The 27,992-nt window shown below is 47.4% G+C and overlaps 1 protein-coding gene across 3 annotated transcripts in view; it reads left to right on the top strand.

The window, feature by feature from the left end:
* The window catches only part of Asap2 (ArfGAP with SH3 domain, ankyrin repeat and PH domain 2), a 168,475-nt gene that overhangs the window by 65,040 nt on the left and 75,443 nt on the right, over positions 1-27,992 (top strand). For all 3 annotated transcript variants that reach the window (XM_052186046.1, XM_052186047.1, XM_052186048.1), the window contains exon 3: positions 15,738-15,883. In XM_052186046.1, coding sequence (XP_052042006.1) covers positions 15,738-15,883 — 146 coding nt within the window. The remainder of the gene's footprint in view (positions 1-15,737; positions 15,884-27,992) is intronic.

The raw sequence follows: 27,992 nt of genomic DNA, 5'->3' as shown, positions 1-27,992 counted from the left end.
GAGATCCCAGGAAGGAGCTTTGCTTACTGTGGAAAGTTCTTAACTGATCGGGCTTCACAGTTCTTGGGGACTGCGTGGGATCTGTGTTGCTCCTGAGGTACCGTGCATCCAGCAAGCTGGCTCTGTACCTGTCCTTGGAAGGCGGAGTCTTTCATTTTTATTATCTTGTATCCATCAATTCCCCTATGCCAAGTTTGAATAGTCCTAAGGCTGTGAGTCTGTTTTTTTGTTTTGTTTTGTTTTTTAAGTCCGAGTACTATCTTGGAATCCTTGTTTGAGAGTAAGTGTCGTCTGCTTTCCTCCAATGTTGATGTCGGTCACGGCAACAGTTTGTAGGCTTCCTTTGTAACTACTATGTTGTGAGTCATTCTTTAGAATATATTTATTAAATGAGTCTAAGGCTAGTTTGGGTTGTTTTAGAACTAGTCAGAAATAAGTCAGAACATTGAGTGAAACATTCAGGTGCTGGCCACCACAGTTGGCTAGTTGCATCAGAGCTTGGACAACTTCCGCTCCAAAAGCCATTCCCAAAGAGGAGTTCTCAGTGAATGATTTTGGTGTTCAGTGTCCCAGGATGGCCACTAGTCCAGAAAGAGCTGTCCTTTTGCTTATGTTTGAGACAATAGTGAGAAGAGTTGAGTTTTTATACCTGGCCTGTGCTATGTCTTTCCTGATCTCACCCTCTTAAGTCTGTCCTGATTTGTCCTGAACTGGCCCCATATGACCTCTTGCCTGGCCCCAGTTTGTCTACAGCAACTTGGCTCCGTCCATTGCTTCCAGAGCATGTGGAGACAGTCTGTGTCTTTCTCCACACTCCCTGCCTCTGTCACCTGGGCGTGACCTTCCCACCCCTACTGTGTTTCAGGCTGTGACTTGAGGCAGGGTAAGCCTTTCCTGACTCCCATTTCCTCTTGCTTCTGTAGCATGTTCCTGTCTGCCCAGCGACTTCAGGGAGCATGAGTTCTTCATTCAGATTTGCAGGTGGGAAGCAAAGACGTGGGTCTCACTGTGCTAAGATCAAAGCATCTTCAAGGTCCCTTCCCTTCCCCGTTTCTTTTAGAGGCCAGCTGCACCCCCTGGCTCTCAGCCCTTTGTCTCTACAGAGCCAGCAAATGGCCACTGGAGTCTTCTCACAGGTCACGTCTGAGAGTCTGCACCACTGGTTGTCACAACATAATGCTATAGGGAACAGCAGGAGCTTTTTGCAGTTCTAGAAACAGAAATCCTCATTGGGCTGCGAAGGTGGGCCTCTTGGTTTGGAGAGTTTGCTTGTTTCGAGACCATAACCCTGTAGCCCTGCCTGGCCTGGAACATGCTGTGTAGACCAGACTGGCTGAGAGTTCACAGAGACGCACCTGCCTCTACCTCCTCACATAGCCAGCAGTTATTTTCTTGGGATACAGGAAGCAAGTCCTCTGGAGGCTCTGTTTACAAGGTCAATCCCATGAAGGCCTTGCCTTCTGAATTCATCTAAAGCGAATGATTTCCTAGTGGCTCCATTTCTTGATATTAATACACTGAAGGTTTGGACTTCAGTATGAAACTTGGGGATACAGTTGTGTTCAGTCCCAATACAGACATGGATTCTCCTACCCCTTTCCTTCACATTTAAGTACCTTACATTTTTAAAAATTACATGTGTTAATTATTATTTTGTGTGTGGTAGGGTGGGGGCTATGTGCACATAGAGTAACGTTCGCAGTTCGATTCTCTTCCCGCCACGTGGGCCCTAGCAATGGAATTCAGGCTGTCAGGTTTGGTGGCGCTGAGCACCCCATCATCTAGAACAATCGTATCTCAAACTGGTTAGCAAGTTTAACTCATCTACTCTCATCTCCCTGTCAGGCAGTACACTGTACTCATGGGTTCCAGGGGTTACAGTGTGAGGGATGGGACGTTCTCCCTCCCACAATTATCTAGCTTCTGAATGTTGAGGTTGGTTCACTTTAGACACTTCTGATGAAGAACACCACATTAATGGGTCCCTAATATTCAGGCACTGTTAACAGCTGCATATAGGTGCCTAATAAATCCCCAGATGCACTATGTGTCCATTGCACGATCCTGAGACCTCCGTTGTCCACACCCACCCACCCCCATCCCCCCATCCCTCCCCCCCACCAGCAGTGCAGAAGAAAGAGACCAGCTGATAATTGTAGATCCAAGCAGTGTCCATCTTGGCAGACACCGTCTGTGAGGGTTTGCTCTGTGAGGTTTTCTGTGGGTTCATGTGGAAGGAACACACCTGGCATGTTTTTAGAGCAGGGATCAGCAAACTGAGTCCAGCCACCTGTGTTGTGAGCTAATAATGTTTTTTTATTCTTTTATCCCATATGTACACAAACACATTAATATTGCCTCTTAGCCCACAAAGCTTTGCTTGTTTTAAGAATTGTTTTACCAATTCTTGCCTTAAAAGAAATGTTTTTGAAGGCTCTAGGGCAGTGCTTCTTACTCTGTGGGCCGAAATCCCTTAGACAAACCTAGGTCTCCAAAAATATTTGCATTACAATTCATAACAGTAGCAAAATTACAGTTATCAAGTAGCCATGAAAACAGTTTTATGGTTGGAGTCATCACACTTGGGGAACTGTATTAAAAGGTCTCAGCATTAGGAAGGTTGAGAACCGCTGCTCCCGGGAGATCTGGTTAAAACCACAGGCTGGACTCCACCTGTAGAGTCCCTGCTTCAACTGGTCTGTTTATAGCTTCAGTGTTTGCTACTTAAACAGTGCCCCAGGGATAGAGCTGGTCTTTGAGAAGTCCACCTTTGAAGTTGTCCTGGGCTGTAAAGTTATCAGTACACCCTTCCCCCCCTGTATTGACTAAGCATTGATTTTCTTATGTGATAGCAAGGGATTATGTTCTCTGTTGGGCATGCCTTTTGTGGAATCTCTTATGAACAGGTTTTTCTGTTCTTAAGAAACTGTTTCTGTAATTTTCTCCCACTCGGTGGACTGCTACCAGAACTCTTAAAAAAAAACCAACCAAACAAACAAACGAACCCAACTTTATATTTATTTTAAAACTCTTCTTAAAATTTCTAAGCCCTGTCTCAGCACAAAGGTGTTTTCCTCCAAGCTGGGAAGTTGAAGCTAACCTTTTCATCTGTGTTTGACACATTAGCGGGTGGGAAAATTTATCTCCATCAAGGAGGAAGCAAGTGAGACTTTCATTTTCACTTCTAGACTCAAACTGCCGAGGCTGGAGTGTTCTTAGGGAGAGCCAGAGGTCCTCCTCACTGGAATCTGGAGGCCCTGGGGGAATTGTCACATCCCCCAAATAGAAAGGTGCAGAGGAAGAAATGCTAATTTTAGCTGCAACTTTACTGTCTTCCACCTACTGAAGAAAATGAGCCTTCATAGCCCCCTACCTCCTGCCCTGTGTGTGTTTGTGTGTGTTTGTGTGCATGTGCAGGTGTGTGTGTGTGTGTGTGTGTGTGTGTGTGTGTCTGTGTACACACATGAGCAGGAGCTTAGAGGACAACTCACGGGAACTTTCTTTTCTACCACTTGGCTTGTTAGAGGCATCTAAGACCTCACTGGCCCTGTTTTTATTAATGAGAAGCATATACTAGCTTAGGGATTGAAGTTGTAGTGCATATTAAGAAGACATGACATCTGGATATGGTTTTCTAACTTGTATTTGGAAAAGTAAATCATAGTTGTCCTCAGAGTTGGGCAGGAGTCCTGGAAAGCTGGAATTCTGCTTCATGGTTGTGGCACTGAAAATGGGCACACGGGGTTTTTCAGAAATCTGTAGGCAGTGCACATCTCTGAAATCAAAATCTCTACGAGGAAGATGCTCTTGCACACATATGTTCACTGTTTTGTTCAGTGTCTCCTGTGACAAAACCAGGATCAGCCGCTTGGGATGATGGGACTGTACCACAGGAAGGAGAACACTTATGAAATCCAGAGTACAAAATCTGTGCACACATCTCTGTTATTTAAAAGCACACTGCAACATCATGAGACGGCATATGCTGCCGCCAAGACCTTCATAAGCTTTATGGTAGAATAGTAATGATAGCAAAAGTCAGATGTTGGTGTATCTGCCGTAGGACTGGCAGTCTGCTGGCATAAATGTCATCCCTAGGGCAACGCTGAGTTCGGTGCTGACCTTAGGCAGGCAGGGAAGCAGCTGCACACACAGGGCGTGGTGAGGATGCACACCAGAGGAAAACACCCTATACACAGCTCCTGCCGAGCCTGGCAATCCTGCTGAGCAATATGTAGGTTGTTTCGACTTGTTGCCAGTTTAGTATGAGGCTGTACATGACGCTAGTGCTAGAGGGGACTGACTCTCCGGTGACCTCAGGGGAGTGTGAGGATCACTGTCCCGTTGAGTTATAAGATCCTTGGAGTCTTAGGGCCAGAGGAAGCTCCTCTTACAAGAATGCTGAAGGGCTTGGGACTTGCTGTTTTAGAGGGGAGAGGACACCTGTGAGACAGGGTTTCTCTGTGTAGCCCTGGAACTCGCTCTGTAGACGAGGGTAGCTTTAAACTCAGATATCCACCTGCCTATGCCTCCTGAGTGCTGGATTAAAGGTGTGTGGGCGCCACCACTGCTTGATGGCTTCTTCTTGTCTAAGAGATGATTTCCCAAGAGCTGGTTTTGACTCAAGCTCATTGGAGAAGGAAACTGTGTGAGCTCCTCCTTGGAAGGTTCTGGCAGCAGGTTGGGGAAGAGGTGATGGCCAGGGCTGAAGTCTGACAGTGTTTCCAGGTCCTGGCTCTGGCTGCCTGCTCACTGTCTCTGGGGCTTAAGTACAATGGCTGCAATGTACACCGATGACTTGCAGAGGGAATCTTGTCAGCAGTGATTGGCAGGTTAATTATGGGAACATCAGCCTGTAAGCACTGGCCTGAGTCAGTCTTGTGGGTATAGTTCTGATTAGTGGGACATTGAGACTCATCTGGGCCCTGGCTTCTTCAGTCCAGGCTTAAATGGGATATGTGAATCCCCAGATTCTGTACAGCGAAGGTCTCTAAAGCAGTGGTTATTAACCTGTGGGTCACGAGCCCCCTGGGGAGTTGAATGAACCTTTCATAGAGGTAACAGCAAAAGTAATTTTATGGTTGGGGGTCACCACCGCAGTGGAACTGTATCAGGGGGTCACAGCTTTAGAAAGGTTGAGAACCACTGATCTGAGAGACAGTGTCGAATAATCTTGTGAAGTTTCTTGGTGCCTCTGGGAGCTGGAAGAATGATTGGCTATGCAAACTGTCAATCTCCCAGAAGGACACTGTCACCCAGCACCACTTGTCTTAATGTAATGCCAGAGCACCTTGCAGAATCCAAACCTGTTTCCTCAGAGCTAATACAAGATGACACGTTACCTGTTGGGTTGACTCCAATTAGCAGGGGCAGCATCGAATGAGGCTTTGGTCTCTGTCTTTCTGGGACTATAACTGTCTCTCATCAAACCCTAGAAGTTGTCTGGGCTCCTTGGCTCAGGGGCTGGGGGTGGAATGGGAGGGCATCTTACCAAGACATTGTAAGTAATGAGAATTGTATGCTCAGGCTGATGGAATGAAAGCAAACGGCTAAGCAGCTCGGGTAGAGAACGCATGCTACGCTGTGTGCACTGTGGCTGATCGCATTGTTTGGCCAACATGAGGGCTTCCTCTGGCAAAGGATGCAATTGGATGCAAAATCTGTCCCCTGTCTAATTGCCTGAAGTTATTTCCTTTCGAGGGGCCCCTGGGAATTACAGAGACCTGAAGAGAGCTGTCTGCCACACCCTTACCTGGGCTTAGAGCACACAGGCAGCTCAGGCAGGAGAGCCCTGCATGAGTCAGGCAGCCCTGAGCTCATCTTCAGTTGCATCCTGTCCTGGGGTCTCAGGAAACGAAGCCTTTGTGGCCTCCAGTGCTGGATGTTTTCCTCGATTCCAGTGCTGTTTCTGCCTCGTACATTCACTGTCACCGTGGGTTGTTTGAACGTGTTTTGTACCGACAGATTCAAGCTTTACTCATTGTGTTGTGTCTAAGTCTACCTCACCTCCAGGGTTTTCTTTTCTTCTTCCATTTTTTTTTTTTTAATTGAGATGTGGACCTCATTTTATACCCCAGGTTTGCCTGGTTTTCAGTATGTAGCTCAGGCTGGCTTTTTGCTTGAATCCTTCCAGTGCTGGGGTTTTCGGTATGCACCTGGTGTGTGTGTGTGTGTGTGTACTTGTGTGTGTGTTATGTCATGTCATCAGTGTGCGTGTGCACGTGTGTGTGTGTGCTTGTGGTGTGTCATCAGTGTGTGTGTGTGTGTACTTGTGCGTGTGCACGTGTGTGTGTTTGTTATGTCATGTCATCAGTGTGCGTGTGCACGTGTGTGTGTTATGTCATGTCATCAGTGTGCGTGTGCACGTGTGTGTGTGTGTGTGTGTGTGTGCTTATGGTATGTCATCAGTGTGTGTGTGTATGTATGTGTACTTGTGGTATATCATCAGTGTGTGTGTGTGTGTATGTGTGTGTGTACTTGTGGTATATCATCAGTGTGTGTGTGTGTGTGTGTGTGTGTGTGTGTAGGCCAGCAGGGTATCAGGTGTCAGGTGTCTTCTTTTAGTGCCTTGAGACAAGGTCTCTTACTAAACCTGTAGCTTGCCCTTTTTGGCTAGGCTGGCTAGCCAAGGAGTTAGTTCTTGGGGCCTGGGGTCCACCCATCTCTGCCTTCCAGTTATGGGGCTGCATTGCTTGAGTAACCATGCCAGGCCTTTTACACAGGTGCTGGGAGTATGAACCTAGGACCTTGTGCCTGCAGGTCAATCGATCTTAACACACTGAGCCATCTCTCTCGACCCTGCACACATGCACACACCCCCACCCCTCATCCATCTTCTTAACACAGATTTTATGGCCCTTTAAATTACCTTCCAGTTCTTTCTATTACCTAGGGGAAGCACTTCATTATCTGGTCCCAGGGGCCCCTCCATCGGCTGCTGCCTCTGCCCAGGGTCTGTGTGTATGAAGCCCATGACTTTCTGACTGTCATTCTGTGTTTGCACAGTTTGCCGAACAGACGTAGTTGAGCCTTTCTGTCTGCTGGAGGCTCCTTGAGGCCAAGGCCTGTTACAGGAATCTTTATTCATTAGCATCAGAGGCTTTCCACATGACTAGGTATTATTCTCTTAGATGATTCTCTTAGGAAACACAGAATGAAAACACAAGTTTTCAAGCAGAAGGATCACAAGCAGAAGGAAGGCCAGCCTGATCTACACAGTGAATACCAGGCAAACCTGGGCTATAAAATGAGGTCCACATCTCAATTAAAAAAAAAAAGTGGAAGAAGAAAAGTGTTTTCAGTACCCAGAGCCTGTGTTCTAAAGGGACAGAAACCCGCAACGTGACGGACACGCGGCTCTATCAGCACCGCATCCTCCGCTCAGCTTCAGTGCATGGTGAGCAGTAGGCATTCGGAGGAAGTAGTTGGGAGTTGTGTTAAACAATCCACATTGCCTCTGAGCTGTCCCTGGTAGTACTGGATCATTAAAAGACAGGATCAGAGGGTATCTAGATCATAGGCAGTGGTTGGCTCATGCCTTGACCTGTATTGGCCACAGCCTGACTTAGTACGTGCCAGGGTGGCATCTTTTGGGACCAGTGCCATTCATGTGAGTCTTGAAGTGGAAAAGCTACAGGTATTTGAGAAAGCTCAGCTTTGGTGCACTGGCTGGTTCTGTGTGCCAACTTGACACAGGCTGGAGTTATCACAGAGAAAGGAGCTTTAGTTGAGGAAGTACTTCCATGAGATCCAGCTGTGGGGCATTTTCTCAATTAGTGATCGAGGGGGGAGGGCCCCTTGTGGGTGGTGCCCTCCCTAGGCTGGTGCTCCTGGGTTCTGTAAGAGAGCAGGCTGAGCAAGCCAGGGGAAGCAAGCCAGTAAGAAACATCCCTCCATGGCCTCTGCATCAGCTCCTGCTTCCTGACCTGCTTGAGTTCCAGTCCTGACTTCCTTTGGTGATCAACAGCAATGCAGAAGTGTAAGCTGAATAAACCCTTTCCTCCCCAACTTGCTTCTTGGTCATGATGTTTGTGCAGGAATAGAAACCCTGGCTAAGACAGTTGGGAAGGAGCATCCCCTGAAGCCAGTCTTGCCAGAGATGACACACCGCCTGCTTGCTCATGCTGTCTCTTCCAGGAAAAGTTTTGAGAGAGAATAACAGACTGCAGTGATCTTTTCCTCCTTCCTTCCTTCCTTCCTTCCTTCCTTCCTTCCTTCCTTCCTTCCTTCCTTCTCTCTTAAAGATTTATTTATTATTATATGTAAGTACACTGTAGTTCAGATGCACCAGAAGAGAGGGCATCAGATCTCATTACAGATGGTTGTGAGCCACCATGTGGTTGCTGTGATTTGAACTCAGGACTTTCGGAAGAACAGTAAATCTCTTAACCCCTGAGCCCCCCTTCCCCCTTCTTTTCCTTTCCTGTCTGTCTTTCTTTCTTTCTTTCTTTCTTTCTTTCTTTCTTTCTTTCTTTCTTTCTTTCTTTCTTTCTCTCTTTCTTTCCTTCTTTCTCTCTCTCTCTTTCTTTCTCTCTCTTTCTTTCTTTCTTTCTTTCTTTCTTTCTTTCTTTCTTTCTTTCTTTCTCTTTCTTTCTTAACTTCTCTCTCTTTCTTTCTTTCTTTCTTTCTTTCTTTCTTTCTTTCTCTCTTTCTTTCTCTCTTTCTTTCTTTCCTTCCTTCCTTCCTTCCTTTCTTTTTTCCTTCTCTCTCTCTTTCTTTCTCTTTCTTTCTCTCTTCCTTTCTTTCTTTCCTTCCTTCCTGTCTGTCTTTCTTTCTTTCTTTCTTTCTTTCTTTCTTTCTTTCTTTCTTTCTTTCTTTCTTTCTTTCTTCCTTCCTTCCTTCCTTCCTTCCTTCCTTCCTTCCTTCCTTCCTTCCTTCCTTCCTTCCTTCCTTTCTTTCTTTCTTTCTTTCTTTCTTTCTTTCTTTCTTTCTTTCTTTCTTCTTTCTTGGTTTTCGAGACAGGGTTTCTCTTTGTAGACCTTACTGACCTAGAACTAACTATGTAGACCAGGCTGGCCTTGAACTCACAGAGATCCTCCTGCCTCTGCCTCCTGAGTGCTGGGATTAAAGGCATGCGCCACTGTACCTGGAAAGACTATAGCAATTTTTAAAAATTATTTTATGTTTATAGCTGTTTGCCTGAATGTATGTCTGTGCACCATGTGTGTACAGTGCTTATTAAAACCAGAAGAGGACAACAGATCACCTGAAGCTGGAGTTAATGGACCTTTGTGAGCCTCTAAAGCGGGTGCTAGGGTGTGACCCCAGATCCTCTGGAAGAACACCCTGTGCTCTTAACCACGGAGACATCTCTCCAGCAGCAGCTACAATCACACAGTCATGGCGGACTAAAATGATTGCGCTATTGCAGCCGATGGTGGCGTCTTACGTTGTTTTCTTACTATGAGGATGCCTAAGTTTGGCTTAGAAACTCCAGTTGTGAGTGAAACCAGCTTTCCTGGTGTGCTAGAACAGAAGGGGCGTGGTGGGTGCTTACCTTGAGCCATTCTGGGCTGGCACCGCAGTTAGTTCATTTCCTCACATATAAGACAGCATAAAGGAATATTTCAGAAAGTGTGGGATTTGCTGCCTGGTGTGTAAAGGCAACAGTTTGTTGAGTACATGTTATTTTTAACCATTATGTATTTTGATACATTTTCCTGCAGCCTCTGTCCTGTATCTTATATTTTATGAAATCAAGACTGGATGTCTAATTTTATAGTCTGCCTTTTTCAAGTTGAGTCTTCTATCCTCCATTCCGTGAGATGATTTAAGGAGCTATTCCTGGTTGTCAGCTTGACTATATCTGGAATGAACTACAATCCAGAATTGGAAGGCTCACCTGTGATCCTAATCTAGAGGCTGGGAGATACAAGTTTCTGACTTGGATCTTAGCTTAGAGATCTTGAGGCATAGTGGCTGTGAATCCCAGAAGATTAAGACAGGAAGATCTCTTGAGTTCAGGGTCATCTGGGACCAAACAAGTCCCAGATCCAAGTATGGTGGCACACACCTTTAATCTGGGCCACACCTTCTCCTGGAGACCTACATAAGGACATTGGAAGAAGGGAGATTCACTTTCTCTTCTTCACCTGCTTGCCTTGTGGATGGTGCCCTCCCTAGGCTGGTAGTCTTGGGTTCTATAAGAGAGCAGACTGAGCAAGCCAGGGGAAGCAAGCCAGTAAGTAACATCCCTCCATGGCCTCTGCATCAGCTCCTGCTTCCTGACCTACTTGAGTCCCAGTCCTGATTTCTTTTAATGATGAACAACAGTGTGAAAATGTAAGCTGAATAAACCCTTTCCTCCCCAACTTGCATCTTGGCCATGATGTTTGTGCAGGAATAGAAACCCTAAGACAGGAGCTGACCCTCATGTTAGAGAAATGACTGTAGCAGTTAAGAATGCATTCTGTTCTTGCAGAGGACTTGAGTTTCTAGTACCCACAACTAGGCCAGCCACATATACCTGCTGCTGCAGGAAATCCAACACCCTCTTCATGGCTCTGTGTGGACACGCACATGAACACACACACACACACACACACGCACACTTAAAATCTTTAAAAGTCAACCTCAAGTGCTGTTTTGTAGTCATGCTTGCCCTCCTCCAGCTCAGCCTGTATATATCCAGGTAGCATGTATATTTCCTATTTCCAGCCTATAAATCATTTTGTATACAATGCTCTACTAACCTTGGCTTCACACCAGTGATTCTCAATCCCAGAAAACACATATTTCCGATGGTCTTAGGAACCCCCAACTGTTTTATTGTCGTTGCTATTTCATAAATGTAGTTTTACTACTGAGTAGTATTGCAGTTCCTAAGACCATCGGAAAGATTGTATTTTTCGATGGTCAAGACTCACAGGTTAAGTACCATTGCTTTGGATAGATGCCCGGAAGTGGGGTTCTCAAATGGCATGAACATTTTAAAGACTATATTACAGACCACCACGTTGGCTGCTGGAAGGTTACTTTCAGTTTTTCATCTGGGCCTGAGCCTAGAAATGAATTCTAAAACCAACTCTCCCCTGGGATAGGAAATGACCCTGTAAGTTGGTGAGATCATCCCAGAGTTTACCTTATTCCTTTAGAAATTGTGTGCTTCAGGTTAGATCTGAAACCAGGCAACCTGTAGGGCTGGGGCTATATGATCACCTTTGGGATATCTTTATGTGGACACATGGTGCACATTTGAATATTAATCATGCCATCTGAGGAGTGTCTAACAGCACTGCTGTTGTGAATAATGGCTGTCTCCTCCACTGTTCCCTTCACTGGCTGTCTAGGTGGCTCAAAGGTGCCACCTCCGTGGATGCTTCTCAGCCAGAATCCAGGTGGCCATGGTCTCATGTGGAGCAGGGGCTTGCAGCAGCCCTAGGGGTGATGCAGAAGTTGGTGGGCCAGGCTGGTGCAGGAACTGCCCTTCTGACGCTCTTCCTCATCGATGATAACATTTTGAGCTGTTGGCTTGACTGGAAGGGTGTGGCCTTTATTTTAGCCTAGAGCAGAAGGGAAGGTTTTAAGTAGAGCAAATGTGCCAGCAGTTTCTGGCTTGGAGGAAGGACCCTGGGCGGAGAGTCAGGAAGCCAGAGGGCTGCTCTGGCTCTGCAGACTCACTATGTAACTCCATGCAATTGCTGCCTTCCAGCGCCTGGCTTGCTGTCTGTAAAGAGAACACTAGGGCAGGTCCTTTCTCAGCACCCTTAGAACAGGACAGGGTAGTGGATATGGATGGATAGGAGGCATGTCCTGGCCGGTTTTGGTTTCAGAGTTGAGAGCTGGATGCAGGCAGGAACTTTGAAAGAGACATTGGCAGTCATCGAATGCGCAGGACTCCAGGGCTCACAGAGCTTCACACCCTCTCGTTTCCCTTTTGTGATTTGTATCCGCCCTTGGCGCCTGGTGTGGAACAGGGATCAGCGAGGGCAGTGATGTCTCTTTCCCTCGGCTCTTTACCTGCTTGCTCCTATGAACGTGCTTGCCCTTGGTGTCGCTCTGATGCACTGCCTTGCTCCTGCCGCTGGGCTGAAAGTAATGAATGGAGTATCTGAATTGGAGACGGATGTAGTTAAGACCATGTTGACCGTTGGAGGTTAACTTGCTGTGACGAGCCCCCCTGCCATCTTTTGTCGCCCTGTGCTGCTGACTTGCACCCTTAGTGTCCTGCACCACTTTGATCCTCAGCTTTATGTGTATGTTTCATTAAAGAGAAGCAAGGAGCTGCCTTTTACCTTTTTAGATCCAATAATTTTTTTTCCCCTTAAATCATGTTCTTTGGGATCTCCTCCTTGACATACACATTTAGAATGACAAAATCAGGTAAGCCGAAAAGCCCAAGATAAAACAAAACCCTTGCCTCTAACCTTCATGTCTTCTGCTTCTTAAAGGATAGGTTCTTGGGTGAGTGTGCCCCTGGTTCATTCATCTCTTGAATAGATTGGATTTTGTGCCCTGAGGTGTGAGAGACAGGAACATATGCAGAAGAAACTCCAAAGAAGTGTGGTCTCATCCTGGGGTGGGTCCTACAGCTCAGATTCCCGTCTCCCCGAATCTCCCAGAGGAGTTATTCTTGGCATGGGATCCCACAAACTGGAGCAGAAGATGTATTTGAAGCAGGGGGAGGTGAGAGAGCGAGTGTCCCGTAAAACAGCTTTCAGTTCTGTAAATAAAAGCTGATAGATACATTTTGGGATCTTTCCAGAAACTTTATTCCCAGGCTATTTATTTTAGGTTCCTATTTTAAGGTTTGTTTTTTTGGCAAAAGAATGATAAAGGCTCTCAGATTGCTCTCAGATCTTGGTAGGAAAATTTCCAACTTGGGGGATGATCTGGAGCAATCAGTTACCATGCTTCTAGGCAAGTTGTCTGTTCTCACAGTGGGCACTATCCTGGGCATCCTAGGAAGACACAAAAATGCAGAGCATACAGGCTGGAGTCAGATGCTTTGACTCATTTGAACTTTGAAGGAAGTTCCCTTACACACACACACACACACACACACACACACACACACACACACACGGCCAGCATCAACTATATGCTGTGGCCATAAGCTCTGGACTAAAACCTCATTGGGCCTTGACTATGTTTTAACTTGGAAATAGTTTTTTGTTATGGTTTGTTTTTTAATAGCGTTTGTTGTAGAAGACCTGTTCTTCATAGTTCACCACATGTGTTAGGCTTACACATAGAAACGGGGATTATTGATCTAACTGTGATATGGAATTTAAGAATCAAAAAATTAAGTACTTTTAGTTTTAGCAAGGTAAACTAGTTTTTTATTTTTAAAGTGTTATTTACTATTGTATGTGAGCACATGTATGCACAGCACATACATGTAGATCAGAAGATGGCTTTTTGAAATCCATTTTATCTTTCCACCTTTACGTGGGATCTGGGAATTGAACCCTGTCTGTCTGGTTTGCATAGAAGGTACTTTTCCCTGATGAGCTGTCTTGCTGGCCCAAGGTAAGCTATTTTTAGATATGAATTGCCAGTGCGTCAGAGAAGGGAGGAGAACGTTGGAGAGTCAGACACATTAAGGGCTGAAGCCCTACTGTACCACTCTGTGGCTTTGTTGCCCGGGACTCCATATAGATGTCTGGTGTCCTAGTTACTGCTGTTTGTGGTGTTGGTTGTGTGCACTGTGTGTCCTTTCCCTACATTGACTCTTACTCAATTCTGACATCAGCGGCCAGCAAGCCTCTGTCATTCACAAAACTGATAGAATAGGTTTAGTGAAGGTTACCTTACCTACCAGTGACACAAATGCGCCCCCCAGCCCCTCCTGCCACCCTGCAGCCCTAGCAATGGAGCCCAGATCTTCCGAGGGCTTCTCTTGTGATGCCAACATGTGCATTCATGCATGTACGTGTGTGTGTGTGTGTGTGTGTGTGTGTGTGTGTGTGAGAGAGAGAGAGAGAGAGAGAGAGAGAGAGAGAGAGAGAGAGAGAATTCATCTAGAATTCCTGAGCCTCTTTCTGGAACCTCCCTACCCCAGTGCTGAGAAATGATCCTCGGGGTTTTGTCTATGCTAAATAAGCACTACCTCTGAGGACATCCCAGCCCTGGAATGCTTCTCAAAATAAAAAGACTGAGGCATCGAAATTTAATTTTCTCCAGTGTTTGCTAAATCCACATTAGCGTCCCCACAAATACCAGGTGCCAATTGAGGTCAAGGACGAGGCTCCTCCCTGGCAGTGGGTGAACAGGCCATTCATAGATCATAGGATTGGCTCAGGATTTAGGACTGCCCTTAAAAGGGTGTAGTCCCGTTGTTACCAGGCACTGATGCTAATTTCCGAGGAAGGCCGCTGCAGAGGAGCCTTCAGGATCATTCCTTGATGAGACAGCCAAAGCGCGGGGACCATCTCTGCCTGTCAAAGGTCTACACTAATTGCGCTGTGCACTTACCTGCCCTGCCTTGCCTAGAAACTGGTTGTGCTTACTTTCTAATTGAGACAAAAGTCTAGGAAGCAAGACCCACCAGAGTAGTAGTTCTATTACAGACTGGCTGGTTTCATTCACAATTCCTGTCCTAGCAGAGAGAGAATTTGATTCCATCATGTTAACTTACCGGAATTACTATATTCCTTACCCTCGCTTTGAATCAGAGATCCTAGTGGAGAGTCTGGCTTTTTCAGTTGGTAAACAACCATGTTTGACTTTATATTTTTTATTAGTTTGGATATGTTCTCTTGTAGTCCAGACTTGCTATGTAACCAAGGATGACCTTGAACTGATTGTCCTGCCCATACCTCCCAAGCAATGGGATTACAGGCATGGTTTATGTGGTGCTGGGGGTCTGACCCAGGACTTGCTGGCCAAGCACTCCCCCAGCCAAGCCACATGTCCTTCTGTGTATAACCTTGATATTCTGGACTGGTGGAGCCACTGAGCTTAGAGACCCCGAGGCTAGGTTTCTTCCTCTTTAGTGTGTTATCTTTAGTCTGATGGTAAGATGAATGTCAGAGTTTGCTCTTTCTACGGCCATATGTTCATGATGTGGACAAGGACAGCCTGGTCCCTCACCTAAGTACTTCCAATGGATGAGAACAGGCTTACTTGACAGTTTCAGTGTGGCCTGTCAATGGGAGGAGAGAGGAGGTGTAAACCGAGGCACCCAGGGATTAGGGCAAGTCTTCAGAGTTCGGGGAGGACGCAAAAGTGGATTGAGTAATCAGGAGCTGGGGGCGGGGGTCTGGGCAGAGGAGATCTCCAGCAGAGACTGTGAGGACCAAGCTGGCTCCTGCTGCCCAGCCAAGGCTTCAGAGAGCACCACAGTCCCTGTGTAAGGAGGCGACAGTGGCGTGGATCTCTGACTGGACGTCCTGCACTTTAGTGGGAGAAGAGTTGGCATTCTTCTGCTCCGTTTCTAAGAGGGAGCTGGGACCCTATCTTAGACCAATGGCTAGTGTGGTGTTCTGGCTGAGGAAGATTCTGGGAAAGCCTAGGGTAATGGGATATCTCTGAGAGTTTCTGTTATCCCGCAGGGAACCTGATAGGACATTTTCATGTCACTGGCTGCTTCTTTAGGCACAATAGTTTAATTTTGGAATAGTAATTGTGTTTCTACTCCTGCAACCTGACCGTTCCTCAGCGTTCATTCTGAGGATGTTCTCCATGTTTAATTCCAGGCGTTGTGTTTAGTCTTATTTGCAACGGAGAAGGACGTAGTGACTCAGGACCCGACTGCTGGGTAGGTATGTTAACAGCCCCTCCTCTTGCTCTTACAGCACATGTGGAGAACGAGGAACAGTACACCCAGGCCCTGGAGAAGTTCGGCGGCAACTGTGTGTGCAGAGATGACCCAGACTTAGGAAGTGCATTTCTGAAGTTCTCTGTGTTCACCAAGGAGTTGACAGCACTCTTCAAAAACCTGGTCAGTGTCCACTGTGTTTGCAGCTATGCTGTGTGCAATACCCACCATGCTGCTGCTGGGAAGACAGCCCATCAGCTGATCAAGATGGCTTGTCCTCCGGCTCCTGTGGAACCTAAAATAATCACACTATATTTAAAGCGGGTAAATTTGGAACAAAGTTTACAGTTGTAATTTTTCCCCCTTTATACAACTTAAACATTTTAAACTCTCAGGTCTAGGGTAGAATTAGTTTCTAGTAGATTTAAAACTGTAGACTACTGTGTTACAGTGATGGTTAGCACTTTTCTGTTGCTGTGAAGAGACTCCATGATCAAAGCAAGTCATAAGGAACTCATAGAAGAAAGAGTTCATTGCAGGTTGACTTACAGTTGCAGAGGGTCAGAATTTAAGACCATCATGGTGAGGGCAGAGAGGCATGGTGCTGGAGCAATAGGAAAGGGCGAAGAGGAGAGGCGGTGCTCATTGGGAATGGTGTATGCTTTTGAAACTCAAAGCCCACTCCCAGTGACACACCTCCTCCAACAAGGCCACGCCTCCTGATCCTTCCCAAACAGTTCTACCAACTGGGACCAAGCATTCAAATATGAGTCTATGGGGGCCATTCTCACTCAAATCAGACACAATAGCAGACATCCAGATTGATAATATCTAATGAATCTAATGAATAGAATTTAGACTTATGAAGCAAGTTAACCTATACTCAAAAAACCTCCTGTACACAGATGTCACCATGGATATTTAAAGGTCTTCAGGACCAAAAGAAAAGCTTTGTGAGTGAGTGGAAATGGTGTGGAATGCTTGGTAACAGGGGGAGTGGGGGGAATGAGGGAGGAGTGGGGGGAATGAGGGGAGAGTGGGGGGAATGAGGGAGGGGGCAGGGGTGTGTGGATCAGACTTTTTTTTTTTTTGTGCTTGGCAGTTCCATGCCTTTCCCTGCTATGGGAACAGGATTCTGAAGACGCAGGCAAGAGGGCTGTTTGTGATCCTGCCCTGGTGGGTGGTTGGTTCCCCAAGTGAACTAGGCCCTGGAGATCTCCCTAGCATTTCCTTCCTGTTTTTCTCCCCCAGTTTTTCCTAAAGCCTGCAGAAGGCCAGATCAGGACTCAGCCATGCACTCTATGGAGGTCACAGGCAGCAAAATGTTTTCATTTCTCTTCTCAGCTCATGACGTGTGAAGAAACTGCTCATCTCGGAGGTGGTGGTGGTTGGTCTGTGGGGCTGTGTCAGTGGGCGGGGTGCAGGGAATGTCGCATATTAGTTTATTACAGGAAGGACAGAGGGCAGGATCATTTAAGGCTGTTCCTCTTTTTCTCCATCTTCTTGAAAATACTTCCTTACAAACAAAAAACTGTCATTATCCTTAGTTTTTGTTTGTTTGCGTGTTTGCTGGTTTGTTTTAACTTGAGTGAAATTGAAACCCCCTGGCACTCTGATAAAGTCTGGTCACTCTTTGTCCCTGTCCTACACAGAGGCAGGATGCATGCTGCTTCTTAGAGCCTCTCCTTCCAGGATTGTGGCAGACATTCATGCATAGCAGGTGGTTCAAAAGGAAGGGAAAGGGTCTTGGCATGACCCAGGGTAAAGCTGTCTAGATGTTGACATGGTAGGGTTACCTAGGGAACAGGTTTTTGTGCTCCCTGATCTCTGATCCCCTCAATGCGGAGTGGTCAGTCACCAGTAATGTTTCACTTGTAAGTACCAGTAAGCGTCTTCGAGAACAAGAGACCAAAGTAGGCTGGGAAAGAGCAGGAGGCAAAGGGAGTGATCCGGAGAGCAGAGAGGAGAGCACTACAGCAGCTGTGTGTTTACTGTAACCCCAGAGAAACCTGAGGAGACCTGCAGGTATATGGGGAAGGTGGGTGTTGTTAGTTATTGGAGACGTTGGGAGTGTGGGAGACCATTTCTATATGAAAGTATAAAATTAAAAACCTAGGGGCAGCTGGCTGGTGGTGGTGCAGGCCTCTAACCCCAGTCCTTGGGAGCCAGAGCAGGTAGATGGATCTCTTGAGTTTGCAGACAGCCAGGGCTCCACAGAGAAATTCTGTCTCAAGGAAACAAAACCAAAACAATACATAAATTTCTTGGGGCTGAGACGGCTTAGTTGGTAGAACTTTTGCCTCTGAAGCAGGAGGATGTGAGTTCGGATCTCCAGGATCCATGACTAAACTGCACTTGTAACTCCGTTAATGACAAGATGGGATCCAAAGCCAGATGGGTTGCTGGAAGCTGGCAGACCAGCTAATCTGGCCTGTGTGGCGAAGTTTCAGACCAATAAGAAACCCCAGTTTGTACAAAAGCTACCTACAGATGGATGCCCAAAGTGGCCCTCTGACCTCTGCACTTGAGTGTGTGCACTTGAGCATTATGTATCACACACACACACACACACACACACACACACACCTCTGATAAGATTGGTTGAAAAAAAAAAACCCTCATAAAGCATATCAAGAACTAAATAAAGGAAAGATGCCAATTACAAAACACACAGAGGATGAATCTCCCAGCCAGCCTTGGATGCTGCAGCACCATTGGAAACCTTAGGATGTAGCAATAGCTTTAAATACTGAGAAAAGCATGGCTCTGCCCAGTCCACAGAGCTTGAGCATGGGGTTACAGATGCTCTCACCTCGCAGGCTCTTAGGTATACTCATACTCTCTCAAACTCCTGCAGGCGGTGCTTTAGTAAATGAAGAGGGAAGCAGGAGGACTTGGAGTTAGGGTGGGGAGGTGGGCAGCGCCTGCTGGGCTCAGGTGGGTATGTCGGAGGAAGGTGAGGAGGCACTCATGCTCTCTCTGAATCTCTCTGGGCTTTCTCAGCGAGACTAAAACCATCCAGATGCCTTCCCACTCCTTACTTAGCTCGTCTAATCCTTATACCAAGCCCTTGAGTTGAGTCAGGTTCACCGGATGTCTAGATCAGATAACGCAGGCCCCGCTAGTGTACAGGACTGAAATCTCTCTGTGGAGGGTCAGAGCGCTCGGCCGCTCTGGAGCGTGTTCTGCTAGTGAAGGAAGGGCGCCTGCAGCTCCTCGTTCGAGCAGTTGCACAGCCAACTCAAAGCAGCTCTTCTCCTCATCTTCTATCTTCTGTAAAGGTGGGGAGGGCACCAGAGCAGGGCGGGACCTGGACGTTGTGTCTGGAGCATTGCTCACCATACTGTGGCTTGAAAACAATAAAACTCACTGGGTCCAGTAGCAGTGAGACTGTGCAGAGTGGAAGTCGCAGAGTGCGGGGCATGGTAAGCATCCACAGTGTGACAAGCTGGGCGCCAGAGACCCTCTGTTTCCTTTGCTTCAAGTGGCTGTACTGCAGGGGAGTTTGTCCTACCAGTTGCTGAACATGGGGGGTGTACGCTAAGGGATGTCTGGGGCCTCAGCTGATGAGGGACTGAGTTGAGATTTAGAATGAGGCCTTACAATCCAAACTCAGGGTGCTTTCTACTGTTGACACCCAAGGAGGCTGCTTGGTGGCATTTGGAGGGACAGAAGGACAGAACCTGAGAGAAAGTAATTTAGGGTAAAGTGGTCAGAGACGGTGAGGGCTCGTTTCCCTGCTGGGACCACAGCCTGCCTCACATGGTCAGTGCGGAGGTGAATTGAAGTAGGAGGGCTCGCAAAGTGCTGCCCAGCACGTAGGTGGTCTGGTGGAGTTGTTAGGACCTGTGAACTTATGCAACTCTCAAGACTCTCGCCTTGCTTTCAGTTTTGAAGCTTTCACTGCGGGGAATGTGGACCATTGGTCTTACTTTCCAGCAAAAATGAAGACAGAGAAAAATCTCCTTTGAGCCTAAATCAGCACTCACCAAACATGGAGTGGATGCTGTCAGCCTTGGGGACGCTGAGCCACAGTCTGTGAGCTGACTGGGAGAACTCGCCTGTTGGGGGCACTTTATTTTCAAAGTCTGGCTTTTTGACCACCCCTGTCCCATGTTTTCAGGTTCTTTTCTTTGGTCTCCCACAGACATTTAAGAAGCAGTTCAGTATAGGTGAGATTCTCAGCTCTGCCTCTTTCTAGAAGGAGTAGTGATTACCACCTGCCCGTTTGGAGGCCGGGAAGGATGCTTCTGAAGCAGTTGAAACAGCTCCAGGGGCGACCAACGTAGTATGAAATGAGATTTTCTTCGGAACGACTGAGACTCTCACCCTTAAAAAGCCCAAGCAGCCAAGCAGAATAAAGAGAGAAACCAGGCAGCTTCAGAAATCTAACATGACATTAAACGGGTCATAAAGACAGCCTGGGTTCTTAGACTCATCCTGGAGGGATTTTTCCGAGGACCACTTCTGTGACGAGAAGGGACTTTTAAATGACAAGCTTCAAACCAGGACTGATTCTGCAAGGTCAGCTGCAGTCTCGGACTGCTGAGAATTGGAAGCAGACAAGCCTTCCTAGTCACAGAACCTGCTCAAGTGAAGACCAGAGTCCAGCAGAACAGGAGCCAGGGAGGCGGGGCTGAGGGCGGAGTTACAGTGTGAGAGCCACCATGGTCAGGAGCTGAGGAATTTTCATTCCTTCATACCCAGAGGGGAACCTGGGTTCCACCAAACATCTCCCCTCTTTATCACCACAGCTGTAGGCAGCTGCCTAGAGTTAAGGCAGCATAGTTTCCAGTGAAGCCAGCTAACAGGCTCTGCTGGGTGGTATTAGCATATGTTGTGCCTGGCAGGTCCTGATCCAGGCTCCCTCTCACAGAGGCATCCCACAGTACCTACCTTTGCCTCATAAATACTGGGATTCAAGGTGTGTACCACCATGGCAAAGTCTGAGAAAATGGGAACCCCTTGTAGGAGGGGTAGGCTACCCAGGCCCTGGCAAAGGGAGGAGAGCTGAGACATCCCAGGAGCAGCTGGGCTTTTGCTGGGCACATGGTGGTGCTGAATGGGCCAGTGGGCTCCAGGGTGCCTGTGGGTGCCTTGTATCAGTACCTACTGTGTGCTTTGCAGGCCACTGGCCATTCCCAGACTCTTAGCAGCCTTGCAAGCTGTCCCTGTCTTATTCTGGTGTGAAAGCTGCCAGCGCATTTTTGGTAACCGGCTTCGCTTTGGTCTTTTAGTTTGTGTTAAATACTCAAGATCAGCATGGGCTTCCTCATTTCTTTTTAATTAAATAAACTTATCGAGATGACTCTTCTGCCAGAGAGACAGGATAAAGGGCACCTGCCCACTAGGCTCCCCTAGAGCACCCCCACCCTTTGTGCACACACACACACATGTGTGTATGCGTGTGTGTGTGTGTGTGTGTGTGTGTGTGAGAGAGAGAGAGAGAGAGAGAGAGAGAGAGAGAGAGAGAGAGAGAGAGAGAGAGACTAACAGTATCCATTGTCTAGGGACAGTGTTCTATACCAAGAACAAAAGTGGTACAGACAGTTTTGCTTAGGAAGTTTCCCGGTGTATGCATATATGCGGTGTATATATGCTGGCTACCTTGCAAGCAAGGGTATGGACCATAAGGAAGTGTGGTGGAGATGGCTCCATCCTGGCTCCTTCCCTGTCAGATGGGAGTCCTACATAGGAAGGGCAGGGATGCTTTGAACTCTTCTCATCGCTAACCATTAAAACAAACAAGCAAGCAAAAACCCTCTGGCTTCACAGTTCTTGGCCTGGCCCTGCCCACTCCTAGTTGTGTGACCCGAGGGACAAGGTGAATGCCCTAATCCCGTTCCCATACCTTGCCAATGGAGAGAGTAAGGCGTACCTCTTAGGATGGTTGTGACGGTTAAGTGACATGAAATGCCCTGTGCCATTTGGTGGTATATTCCAGCCATTTCTTCTCCAAAAATTTCCTGCTTAGATGCCCATCCTTTCAGACAAGCAGCTTTGAGAAGGAACATGGAGAACTATCCTTTGAACCCGGTGGGCGCACTTCTGCCCAGGGCCTTTGTGTTAGCTATTCCCTCTGCTGAGAGTGTTCTTCTACCAGACTCTAGTGAATGGTTCTCCGCCTTGCGTAACTTCAAACTCTGCTCAAATATCACCTTGTAAGATGGGCATCCTGGAAGAGTCCCTGCCCCAAACACCATCACAGCATCGTTGTGTGTTGTACTGATAGTCACGCATCATCACTTATGGTATTGATAGTCACACCTGTACAGGAAGCAGCTTGGAAGTCTGTCAACAGCAGGATGAACAAATGGTGGTGTGTCCATACCCTGGGGTAGACCTTAGCACTAAAGAGGAAGGGACCACAGGCAGATAGACCAGTGTGAATGACTTCCGAGGAAACAGGGAGACAGATGGCAAGGAGCGCATCCTAAGAAATGCTGGAAAGATGGAAGCTTTCCTTTGGTGTCAGGGGCAGGGCAGGAGTTGCCTGGAGACCAGGAGCGAACACTTAGCAGCTTTGGGAGTTGATTGGTCTTGTGCATCAGATATTGACACGGTTTCATGGATGTTATAACCTTCACTTCATTTCCTGACACATTTTTAAATGCATGTGGTTTGTGGTATGAGTTATACCTAAATAGGCCTGGATAATAAATTTTATATCATTGCTGAAAGCATTGGCATCCGGAAGAGCTTCTGCACCGAGGGAGATGGCTAGGCTGTGAGCCATGGGAAGAACTTACCTCCGACCTAAGGCTCAGTTGTGTCAATGTGGAGAGGCACAGTCAATTGTCATCCATTCTGTAAGGGCGGTACACCATACCATTCCCTAACGCCACCTCACACATGCATTCTAGATCCTGGGCCCAGAGATATAGGTGGCTCTCTGGGGTGGGGCATGGGGGCAGGGAACAGACTGGTGTGTGCGCTAAAATGTGAAGTGGGCAGAGCTAGAGTTAAGGAGTTTTAAGGCCAAAAAGTAAAAATAATTAAGATAGTCATCTTAGTTTGGGTTTTATTGCTGTGAAGAGACACCATGACCAAGGCAACTTTTATAAAGGACAATATTTAATTGGGGCTGGTGTACTGGTTCTGAGGTTGAGTCCATTATCATCATAGCAAGAAACATGGCAGCATCCAGGCAGGCATGATGCTGGAGGAGCTGAGAGGTCTACATCTTGACTCAAAGGCAGCCAGAAGACTGACTTCCAGGCAGCTAGGAGGAGGATTTTAAAGCCCATGCCCACAATGACACACTTCCTCCGACAAGGCCACACCTACTCCAACAAGGCCACAGCTACTCCAACAAGGCCACAGCTACTCCAACAAGGCCACACCTCCTAATAATGCCACTCCCTGGGCCAAACAAATTCAAACCACCACACTGGGCAGCTTGTAAAGGAAGCATAGGCAGATGCAGTGCCACACCCTTCTAGTTATTATCTGGTGTAGCCATAATGCATGCTCTTGACCTCTCCCCACTGTGTGCCCCTGCCTCGCTGGTCCAGTTACTTTATCTGTACTTATGAGATAGATAATAGACTTTTGCCTCCAGTTGACTCATTTTGTCCAAATGTACTCAGGAAAAGACTAGGAGAGAGTAGGAAAAGGAGAGGGCTGTTATTTTAGAAGAGTGTATATTAGCTCACAATAGTTATAGCCTTGATTAAGTGGTCATTGTATTTACAAGTGCTTGCTGTTTCAAAGGCATTTTACAATACTAGTTTACAGCAGAGAAAAATGTTCTCGGCCATTGCCTGAGGTTAAGTTAATCCTTGCCTCAGTGTTTGGGCCAAGGTGTTCATCTCTGCCCAGAAAAATCTTGGCAGTGGAGTGTTTAACAGTTGCCTATGTTAGTTCGGGGTTGATTGAGGCAACTTGAAAATAACAGAGAGGAGACAGGTCTGTACAGAAGCAAGTTGTCCTTTAAGGAGAATGAGAAAGGACAGCGGTCTCTTGGGGGTAGAGGCTGTGTGCCCAAGGGGGTGGAGGCGGTGTGCCCAAGCACATGGAGCTTGGGGTTATTAAAAGGTAGAAAAGGGGACTTTGGGGTGGAAGATTCGATCTGCAAGTTTATTCCCCTGCAGTCTCAAAGCTGTCGTACCAGAGGAGGTTGGTGTGTTGGTCTTATCAGATCCCTGGATCCTAACATCCTCAAGAAATGTTATCATCGTGTTAGCGTTCCTGTCCGGGAGTTTTCTCAGCTCAGCTGAGGTTTCTTGGGTTACTAGCGCATTAGCCTGTGTATATGCAGCAGGGGCTTCGAACTTGTTGCCTTCCTGCCAAAACATGTGGAGGACGAGGTGGAGCAGGACGACTCCCCAGTGAAGCCACTGTTACAGTTCAACACTTCTGCTTTGATTTTTATTTTTAAGACTTTAATTTTGGTCCTGTGTATGAGTGTGTGCATGCATTCATACGTGCATGTGCACATGTGTGTGTGTGCCTGAGGAGACCGGGGAGGGGCTCCTTCTGGAGGAAGCTGGGGATGCACACAGGTAGCTATGAGTTGTCTGCTGTGGGTTCTGGGCACTGAAATCAGGTCCTCTGCAAGAACAGACTGTGGTGTTCCTAACTATCCCTCTAGCCTAGTTCCTCCTTCCAGCAGGCAACATAAGCAGCCTATTTAAGGTATATTTTCCATATCATAAGAACTACCTATATAAATGAGTTAGTGCTTTGGAACCTTCCTAGAGCCGGGCTTCTTGCCATGCCCCAGTTTTAGGGACCCACCCCCAACCCCCAGCCCCACTTTTGCTCTGATAGTTAATCTCATCTCCCTGCCACCAGGCAACACTCACCTGTTTTCTGCCTCTATTATAACTCAGTTTTGATTAGAAAAACAATAGATTTGTTATTTCACTCAACTTGACTAGCCCCAAGAAGAAAACTTGGTGAACAGAGCGAGACTCCATTGGCAGGCCTAGGACCCGGGCTTCACTCTCCAGTAGCTGCCATGGCCGCCCCTCTACTGTGGCCGCCCCCACCCACCTGCAGCAGCACCTCAGCCCATCCTCTGTGCCCTTCCATCCACCCGGCACACTGCTTTCTTGTCCTGTAGGAAGGCAGAATTCTTTCCTGGTTTAAAGCTGGTTTCCCAGTCCTACTCAACAAAAATGTCCCTGGTTTCCAGATAAAAGTGACTTTGAGGAAACCCCGGGGCTTCCCGTATGTATGGCTCGAGAGGCTCTCCTGGTGCAGGCAGCTCTCCTACAAAGCTCAATTCCAGGCGTTCAGTCTGTCTCAGTCATTTTTTTCTCTTAACCCCTCTGTGCCCCTGTCTCTTCCTTGGCTATGCACACCTCCTATGCACCAGTCTTCACTGTTCTAATTCTTAAATATTCCTTCACAGGGACTGTGTGCCAGTCACCAGTCCATAGCCTGCGATATTCCTTTTTTCATTAATTAAATTATTTATTCCCTTTACATTCTGATTACAGCCCCCTTCTTTCCTCTCCTCTAAGTCCCACCCTCACAGGTCTCCCCCATTGCCCCCTCTTCTTCTCCTCAGAGAAGGGGAAGTTCCTCTTGGGTACCACTCAACCCTGGGACATCAAGTCGAAGCAGGACTAAGCATCTCCTCTCCCCACTGAGGCCTGACCAGTTAGTCTAGGAGAAGGGGCAACAGAGTCAGAGGCACCCCCTACACACACACACACACACACACACATTCTCTCTCTCTTTCTCTCTCTCTCTCTCTCTCTCTCTCTCACACACACACACACACACACACACACACACACACACACTCAAATTGTCAGGGAACCCACATGAAGACCAAACTGCATATCTGTTTCAAATGGGTAAGGGGCCTAGGTCCAGCCCCTGCATCCTGCCTAAGACATTCTTAACTAAATGAAGATAAAAGCACACGATAGAGTGTGTGGATAGCTGTGGTTGTTCTCTATAGCTAAGTGACTCTGCCTACCTCTTACCATTTTTACCTTGACAAATCTATCAGCATCAATCTTCCTTCCTCCCTCCCTCCATCCCTCCCTCCCTTCCTTCCTTCCTTCCCTCCTTCCTTCCTTCCTTCCTTCCTTCCTTCCTTCCTTCCTTCCTTCCTTCCTTCCTTCCTTCCTTCCCTCCCTCCCTCCCTCCCTCCTTCCTTCCCTCCCTCCTTCCTTCCTTCCTTCCTTCCTTCCTTCCTTCATTTGTTTGGTTTGTTTGGTTTGTTTGGTTTGTTTGGTTTGTTTGGTTTGGTTGTTGTTTTTGAGACAGGGCCTTGAATTTCCTATATACCCAGCATGACCTTGAACTCTTGATTCTCCTGCCTCTCCCAAGTCTTAGAACTACAGTGTGTGTAATTATGCCTGTTTTATTCAGTGTTGAGAATTGAGTCAAGGGCTTTGTACATACTAGGCAAGCATTCTACTAAAACAAAATGGGGGGCTATACCCCCAACCCTAGAGTTTATAATTCTTACTTCATGACTATATTTTTATTCTCTTAACTAGTGTTTGCAGAGAAGACTAAAAAAACTGATGGATGGGTTGATAAATTTATACACATTTGCTGGATTATAGTTGGCGAAGCTTGCTAACTAGCCCGAACTGGTTTTGAACTTGGGATCCTCCTGTCTCAGCCTCTAGTATGCTGGGGTTACAGGCATATGCACTACATCTGCGCTTGGTATAAAAGCAGCAGTGTAATTCACTCTGGAACTGAAGCCTCATTTCCCTCTGATGTGTCCCTCCAGTACTGACTGCCTGGCTGTTCACTACAGGTGGATCCTGGTGGGGAGAGAGGGTTGCTGAGGCTGGGCCAGCCTGGGGCTGAGAGGTTTCAGGCAGCTAAGGTGAGAACAGAGGAGTGGAGCAAGATAGCTCATTTTAATGGGGGGGACAAAGTTATTTAAACCTTTGGGGGTTGGGTAGGAGCTATGGGGTGAGTGTACATCATTGGCCAGGGCTTCATTTGCATAAGGAGGGATTTCTGGTGCTGGTGGTCTTGACCTTATAAGGGGAGAGGACATTTAACTGGTATACTGTGCTACTTGACCTCCTGGGGATGGGGACAAAGGTCCTACTCCTGCTGATCTCAGGATGAGATTTGCAGGGTTTGGACGTACCTTGACCCCACTCTTCCTCTGGGCCTGCTCCCCACACCCTCCACTCCTCTATCCCACACTGCCCCACTGAGCAGGGTGTGTGGTGCACACGTGAGAGGTAGCATGATATCTTCTAGAACATACCGGATACAGGTCAGGTCTGCCAAGTGCCAGAAGAAATTCATAACATGGAAAGTCTAAGGAGTGCTGGGAAGGCGGAGATGCTCGTGTGCTGTGGGAAATGGCGGCATTTGAGTCCTGCTGGGAGGGAGAATAGCTCTGGACAGTGAGGACAAGGAGGACATCACAGTCAGGGGACAGATTGAGGACAGGTACTGATCCAGGGAGACAGTTCAGGAGGCCAAGTGGGGGATGAAAGCCGCCAGCGAGATGCATTGAGGGGATGTAGGTTACCTCATGCACAGGTTACCTCAAGCACAGGTTACCTCTAGCACAGGTTACCTCAAGCACAGGTTACCTCTAGCACAGGTTACCTCATGCACAGGTTACCTCATGCATAGGTTACCTCAAGCACAGGTTACCTCTAGCACAGGTTACCTCATGCACAGGTTACCTCAAGCACAGGTTACCTCTAGCACAGGTTACCGCATGCACAGGTTACCTCAAGCACAGGTTACCTCATGCATAGGTTACCTCATACACAGGTCAGCATTTTGGTATCTCTCTCTTGCCAACATGGCCCCAGGTAGATCTGGGGGACTGCGAAGGAGGGCTAGGGGCAGCCAGGGCCTAGAAGCCTGGGACAGGGAACAAGAGAGACAATGCATCTTTAAGGAGAAGGGGCATCAGAGCACTAGGTGGCCAGATATGCTGTGGTTGTGGAAGTGCCTGGTAGGCAAAGACTGCTTGGCTTAGCATGGCTGTGTGGTGCAGAGCAGAGAGGCACTGGAGACTATCTCTTGGTAAAGCAACTAATTGTAGAGGGTGGTGGTAAAAGGAACAAGGTTGGCTGTGTGGTCGAGAGCACCCCAGAGTGTCTACCTTGGTCATTGACCCTGCAGGAGGAAGAGGTGGACCTCTTCAAAGCCCTGTGTTCCTCCTGCACAGGATCTTCCCATCAGCTCCCAATGGAACCCAGGTGGAATTGCTCTCAGGTGCGATTTCTCTCATGTGTGATTGCTCTCATGTGAGATTGCTCTCAGGTGAGATTGCTCTCATGTGAGATTGCTCTCAGGTGTGATTGCTCTCAGGTGAGATTGCTCTCAGGTGTGATTG

Source organism: Apodemus sylvaticus, chromosome 6 (assembly GCF_947179515.1).
Source record: "Apodemus sylvaticus chromosome 6, mApoSyl1.1, whole genome shotgun sequence".
Taxonomy (NCBI): Eukaryota; Metazoa; Chordata; class Mammalia; order Rodentia; family Muridae; genus Apodemus; species Apodemus sylvaticus.
This window is presented reverse-complemented; position numbering and strand designations above follow the sequence as displayed.